A 7,190-nucleotide genomic window follows, 5' to 3' on the forward strand; every position below is an offset into this window, starting at 1 on the left:
GTGCCAAAACGTTCCAGCCGCTATTGGCCTGCCGGTAATCCCGGCACAGAATCTGTGCCAAAAAACTGACAGCCAAGAGAGTCTTCTCCAGACTCGTTGGGTCGGAGGGCCTAGGGGGTTTGCGTAATTACTATCAGCGCGCGGCCTAGAGGGTATCCGCATAGGGTTTCAGCGCGCGGCCTAGAGGGTTTCCGCATGTGGTGCCCAGCGTAGGGCGGGGAGGGCGTGTGCCGGGGACGGGCTAACCAGGGCCCGCGGCGTTTACTAACTCTCCCCGACGACCAACGAGGATGGCTCCCAGGGTACTCCCAGACCAGTGGAAGGAAAAAATTATTGTAGTCCAAATCATTCTCTCACTCCAACACTGTGAACAAATAGTATCACTAATTATATGTTTTCGTCCATCAGTCTAGTGCCGAGTGCTCCACAGTGAATCTTTTTCGTCACCTGAATCTTTGATGAGAATAAGACCGGATTTATCCAGCCGTAAAAATTGGCAATACCATTTGATTACAGTGTTGACTCAATAGTTTGATGAGTGCCAAGACATAGGGAACAGATGAAAGTTCATCTGTGTTGGTATATAGTTACATGCTAAAAGTTAAACCTGGGCCAGTCTATTGAGGAATCTTCTTGTCAAAAGCTCTAGGTGAGAACAACCTTTCGTGTTGGCTCTAAACTTTTTAAAACATTATGTGTCTGTTGTATCTGACCTGCCGCCATTTTGAAACGTAGGCAGTTCCTAGGTAGGTACATGATGGTGTCAAAGGCCTTCAGGGCGTCATAGAAAGGCTGGACTTGGTCGGCAGGCAGATCCAAGATGGAGTCCCGGGCCTGGTCACTGAAGCTGACGGACTGGACCTCGCCTTGGTCATTTAGGCTGGACAAAATACGGGGAAAATGTGATAAAGAGTTTTTATTGCAAATTTGTTTCCGTGTGTCACGGTTGTGTCAGCCAAAAATAGTATACTTTTTCTTTTTTTGTCCGAAAATAATTTCATTAGGTTGATACAAAATGGGGCATAGGTATCTTTTTTTTACACAACCGGTAGTGTCGACTCTCTACCTCGTTTGCGTCTGGATGCCTATCAGACACTTGACTGGAGTTCCGCTTCTCGCCGCTACTAGCAGTCCATGAACTGACACAAGAGTGGATACAAACTTAGCCACGTTTGGAATCATGTTTTCGCCGCAAAAGCGCCACCTACATGGCGCGTCGAGAAGTAGTATCTGTATCTGTATAGCCTGTATAACCACCCTTCAGCGTAACACACCAGCTTCGCAGGCACCATTACACCGAACGACTTGGAACACCTAACCTTGAACATCTAACTCTAAACATTATCTAATCATAATGTCCCTACTGTACTTGGTGACAGCGAGTTCCACTCTGCGATATAGTTCTAGGATAGAGTGAGTTTTTGAACACCTCTATCCTTGGCTGATAACTCTGGTACTTGAAGGCGTGGCTATTTCTTGCTCTTTTCTGGGCTGGTATTAGGTACTTAGTTGTTGGTACGTCCACCAGTTTATTAGTCATTTTGTACATCATGTACATGGTACTCTAGTCAGAATCTCTATAGCTGGACATCGAAACGTAAGCAGGCGAAATACCCTACTGGTTGTGTAAAAAGGGATGCAAATACTATTTTTCCTTGTTTGTCTTGTTGTTGAAAAGTTTACTTGTCACCTGATCACGTTTCGTCGTTGCCTGAAAAAGAACTTGTAGAGGTCCACTCCTGTGCAATAAAAGTTGACCTTGAGCGTGGTGAGAAGTCGGAAGGCGTCCGGGTTCTCCTTCTTAAGTTGATAAGCGGCGTTGATACCGTCAGTCAGGCTGTTGTCGCCCCCCTCCCCCCTGGTTTGCTCGATACAATGGAGCATTTGGACCTGTAAATAACGCATTTTTACTGGAAGTATTGGAGGCATTCAATGTGATTGCAGGACAACAAATGAACAAAATAGTCTTGATAAGGAAATCTGTCTAATATTGATAGTTATTGTCATTTTGTTAGCAAATTTTTGGCATCATTTCATACTTGAAGCGTTAAAATAGCCCCCAAACAAGTGGTGTGAGGTGTCCCTTAATTACTCCATGACAAACGAAGGTATTGTTTTGGGAAGGACCAGAGAATTGACTTTGAAACTCCAGTCTTGCCACCTTGAAATTGTAAATACTAGAGTTCGGCGATCTCATACCTCCATAACATGTTTAGTGCTTTCGTAAATTTTATGCATGGTGATGACCACCTGTAAATGGCTTACATTTACAATCCTGCTAATTATCCAAATTTTAATGCAAATTATTCACATGGCCACTACCTTGTAACATGCAAGTACGACCTCTGACATACCTTTGCCAAATCATGTTTGCCGTCCAAACTGACTATTATTAATTATTTTTTAGTTTTTAGTTATCCTCTCTTGAAGATTTTTAAATAAACCATCCTGCATTTGCAGAGCGAGCTGCTAGGGGGCCTAAACTCACGTGACTTCTTTCCGAGCACAAGAACTACCTACCGTCCAAAATTCATGACCCAAGCATGTCCAGATGGCGAGATATCACGGAGGTCATGCTGCAGTACGAAAGGAAGCCACTAGGGGCCCAAAATCTCATCATTTCCAGGTTTCGCACCAAGTATCAAATCAATCCATTCAGCCGTTCTTGAGTGATCTTGTTGACCAACAGAATGACAGACATACAGACACACGCAACTGAAAACATAACCTACATGACATGTCATGGAGGTAATAAAGAACACAAAGCTGGACTTACCCCTGGTCTATAGCTGTAGTAGTTTAGGTCCGTATGTAGTCCAATTTTAACGGTGGTGTACGCCAAGTCATTAGGTTTTGGTTTCTTTACCACCTCGAATTCCTTTCTGTGTGAGGAGATTAATAATATTATTTCTCTTAATCCGTGTAATTGATATGATGATCGGGGAACATTATACTAGTATTGAAGCCATCCGTTTATGCACCCGAAAGTGCAACTGTTACAAAACGGATAGCACCTAGGCCTGCAATGGTCTGTCGTCTTACTTATAAAAACTGGTCAGATTTCATTTTAATTTGCTATGCAAATATATCAATAAAAAGAACATAGAGTACATAATGGCAACGAGTTTTTGTAAATCTATCATTGATCAAAGAAACAACAAAATCGGCTTGAATTTAGTGTATCGTCACTTTTTCTTGCTCTTTTTCAAGTATACACTTGCCTGTTTGTCTACAAACTCATCTGGCATTCTTTACAGTAAGACAGAGAATATCATTGGATCTGATCATGATTACAATGAAAACACCAACCCGTAGGACGTGGGTTTGAGAAACGCCACCCGATTGGCCAGTCGTTCCACCTGCCCTACGTCACAGGGGACGTTTTGCACAAGAACGAGGCCGACAGAATCCAGGACGACCAAAAAGTCGTGCAATGCGCGGTCGTCTGTCAGTATGGCGGGAAAATCAGCTTTGGGCAGGTTGTGTGCTAGTTCTGCCCCCCATAACTGTGTCTGCAGCAGAGAATAAAAAAAGGAAGACATCATACCTAACGGTTTTCGTAAATTTCTTATTTTATTCATTATTGTAAATTTCTGGCTGATTTTCATACTGTCCGCCGGCTATGCATATACCTAAATTTTATCCCTGTCTTAGACGGGCCTGACAAGTGGAAAGATTATGAAAAACACAAGCAAACACGAAAATAGAAACGCCGAAAACATGCAGCATGCTAACTCTTGTTTTGAATGTGTTGCAAAAGAGACGACAAAGAATTCATTTTATACAATTGTATTAGGATGATCTACGCTGTTGTTGAACAACAAGAAATGTTTGAATTTTTACCCTTTTCTGCCAGTCTCTTTCCCTCTCTGACAGAGCCTGTGGTGAGAAACAGCGTTCTCTCAGCCAATGACAGTCGTACTGACTCTCGTGTCCCTGCGGCCATTCTACTGACAGCAAACTCCCCTTCGCTGGGAAGAGAAACAGTATGACTGACGGTGTGGATTTGGCGGAACAGCTTCAAGAAATGTGAAATAACGTGACTGGATACAACACATGTGCATTTGAGAATACTGTGAAATATTAATTGTGAAATGGAGAGAAACAGACATCCTGGACGCTAAAGCCTCTGTCACACATTCATGAATTTGGCCTCCCGAACGCTAGCCGAACGAGCCTGAGTGTCAGCCTTGTTGGGGAGCGGACCAAAGCTTGGCGGGGAGCGGACGAAAAACTAACAAGGCTGACACTCAGGCTATAGCCGAACGCCCCGAGCATAGTTAGGAGTGGGTCAGCTTGGGCTGGTGTTTGGCTGGGTTGGCTGGCGTTCGGCAAATTCGATACAATAAGTCAGCTGTGTTCGGGGCGTGTTGAGGGATCAAATTTGGTCTGCAATTTAACTCAAATTCGTTTTGAGTCTTATACAAAAGGTAGCCTAATCCGGTCAGAGTGTGCCCGGTCGACAGCCGACCTGTTCGGCTGATGTTCGGAAGAAATTCGTGGGAATATGTGTGACAGGGGCTTATAAAGGTATCTTTACATATGTGGCCTTGCCCTATATGCTCACTGACCATTAAACTTTTAAGCCAGGAGGACACTATATGATGTCTTATGGTCTATATGATGTCTTATGGTCTTAAAATCATACCGCTCCAGTTTAAACAAATGCGCGGACTCCACAATGCGGTTCCAAACTTACAGGAATGTCGGTTATTTAACACAATAAAGTCCTACTTCTATAAGGGGACAATAGATATGTATTAGGAAATCGGAGTTGGGTGGGGGGGGGGTACAGACTCAGTCACGTTTGGGACCGCATTCTTAAGAAGTTAGAGTTATTGTGTGTTAGGCCACACCAAGTAAATTTTATGGATGCCTTTGGATACCCTAAATCTAATGCGAGAGGGCGAAAAAAAAACAAGAAAGCCGTGAAAAACAAGATGCCTAGATTAGAAATATACTAAGAGACGACAAAGGTTAGGACACAAATTGAATGTGGTGACACAGGGTAAAAAGCAAGAAGTCGTTTATTCATCATCAAAATAGCAATCAGGTGGAACAGCAGTTATCATCTTGTCCTGTTTCATCACAATTTTGCGAGGTTCACGTCAATCTAACGATTTGTGGCACTGTCGTGACTCTTTGGTCATAGTTACAGGAAGCGGAATTTCTTGGGTTTTTTTCTAGGAACATGCCAAAATCAATGCGCGCACGGACGTCATCCATAAAATTTACTTGGTGTGGCCTTAAATGACTGTCATGTACATATTACACTCCTGTTGGTTTGGAACCACACTGTGGCGTCTGCTCTTTGTAACTACTTTTGTTTGATAACTAACCAGAATAAGGTTTATATCCCCGTACGTTTGGGACCGCGTTGTAGACACATGCAGTTCCTTGTAATCACGCATATGTGTAAATATTGTAAGTTTGGGAATGCATCTATAGCAGCGACACCTGTGCTGCAGTGCAATGTGAACCAGTCAAAATTGCCCTGAGGAAGGTGACAGACGGTCACCGAAACGTCGGCTGTGAATAAAACCCTTTGTTGTGTAAAAAGAGTCTCTTTACTCTGTATTCACACATTGTTTTCAGTTTTTTCTTACATCTATACACTTGTTAGGAAAAATGACACAGTAAAGTGGTTTGACGTGTCAATTCACCTTGTAATTCTACCCTGACTGGGGAAACGTTCACATCCAGATCGTTCATCAGAACACGCCGTGAGAGGGAATCAGGGTTAAAACACTGTGGACACTGTAGTAACAAACAAAAATACACAAAGTCACAAACAGAATTGGAACGGAGTCGACACTTTATTTCCACTTACTTGGCAACATTTTCAACCCGTGGTCTATACCATGGTGGCCTTAGGTACTAGTACCTCAGCGGGCATTTAATATTAACCTTGTTGACAGGCCTTACGTATTACTATACCAAGTGGCCTTGACCCTTTGTCTTTGTGTCCAAACTTAAATCGCCCTAGCAACATTTTGTAACACATAAGTAACTCAAAGAATGCGGCCGAGGGAACAGAGCATAGAACAACATTAGACTAGTGCACTAAACGTGTAGTTGTCAAATTTGGCAGACCGAACACCAGCTAGCCATGGCCAGACCTTCCGACCACACCGGAATGTTTGAAACATTTTGAAACATTCGGCTGGCGCAGGCGAACAGTAGCCGACCTCACCCAAGGCCAGGCAATCATAGCCGACCTTGCCCCCGATCTACTCCTAATCATTGGGGGTGGGAGGGGGGTCGACAGTGTTCGGGATGTCATATTCAGTTATGTATGACAGGTGCTTCACCTGTACAGACACGACTCACCTGACAATTGTCCCTCAGCCAGACGTACGGAAACCGGCTGACACCCCCGTCAGACCATTCCACTTCCACCATCCTAGCAGCTTCGTTTAAAGCCGCCTTCCCCATGACCGCACTTTCATGGCCCTTTCTTCTTTCACTTGAAGTGGTGAAGCGTCTCACTACGACTTGCGGAGGGAATCTGACTCGTGAAAAATGGATGACCTTGGGTTGTTGTTTAGTAGTACATGTACATGTATGTCCAACCTGGGACGGTAGCGTCTTCGGGTCGGTCGGCATATATTCAGGCATTCCTACACGGTACCCTGATGAAAATGACGCGCCAATTGCTCGTGAATATTTGCTGGTTATTTCTCGTACTGCAAACCTTTGCCGTAACAGCACAGAGAGCGTCATGATTGTTTGTGTGGTCCGCAGGAATCCAGGGTCGTCGCACTTTGTTCTTTTTGATCTGGTCGAACCGGTTACCGGGGTGTAACAACATGGTCCTCGTCATTGATAATTCCTGCCCTGAAAACTTGAAGACGCTACTCCGTGACTGTTTAATATTGCGAGTAGCTGCTGTTTCTGTTTTGCTTTAGGTTTAAAAAAAAAATTTCTTATACATAGACAGTGTAAGAATTGATAAGACATTTCGTAGTCACGCGAATCGTTGTTTTTTACCCGATACAACCCAGAGGGTGCCATCCTTGTTTGTTTGTGAGGTATGTAACTTTTCAGTGTTCTTGAAATTTGTTCACCTTGCGATCTTCACGAACCTGTTTAACAAAACGATCTTCTGATTTTTAAACGAATGAGACCCGATCATTTATGCACTAAAGGTAAGCATCCTACAGTCACATTGCTAAGGGGTTGTTATAAAT

The 7,190-nt window shown here is 43.7% G+C and overlaps 1 protein-coding gene across 1 annotated transcript in view; it reads right to left on the reverse strand.

The window, feature by feature from the left end:
- The window catches only part of LOC109467591 (gamma-butyrobetaine dioxygenase-like), a 7,369-nt gene extending 934 nt beyond the window's left edge, over positions 1–6,435 (reverse strand). Inside the window, exons 1-7 of the mRNA XM_019765608.1 lie at positions 6,331–6,435; positions 5,664–5,757; positions 3,844–3,971; positions 3,306–3,512; positions 2,777–2,878; positions 1,691–1,890; positions 714–880 (exon numbers count right to left, since the gene is read on the reverse strand). Coding sequence (XP_019621167.1) covers positions 714–880; positions 1,691–1,890; positions 2,777–2,878; positions 3,306–3,512; positions 3,844–3,971; positions 5,664–5,757; positions 6,331–6,435 — 1,003 coding nt within the window. The remainder of the gene's footprint in view (positions 1–713; positions 881–1,690; positions 1,891–2,776; positions 2,879–3,305; positions 3,513–3,843; positions 3,972–5,663; positions 5,758–6,330) is intronic.
- Between the last annotated feature and the right edge of the window lie 755 nt (positions 6,436–7,190).

The sequence above is a fragment of the Branchiostoma belcheri genome, unplaced genomic scaffold (genome assembly GCF_001625305.1).
Source record: "Branchiostoma belcheri isolate BF01 breed outbred unplaced genomic scaffold, Haploidv18h27 scaffold182, whole genome shotgun sequence".
Lineage (NCBI taxonomy): Eukaryota > Metazoa > Chordata > Leptocardii > Amphioxiformes > Branchiostomatidae > Branchiostoma > Branchiostoma belcheri.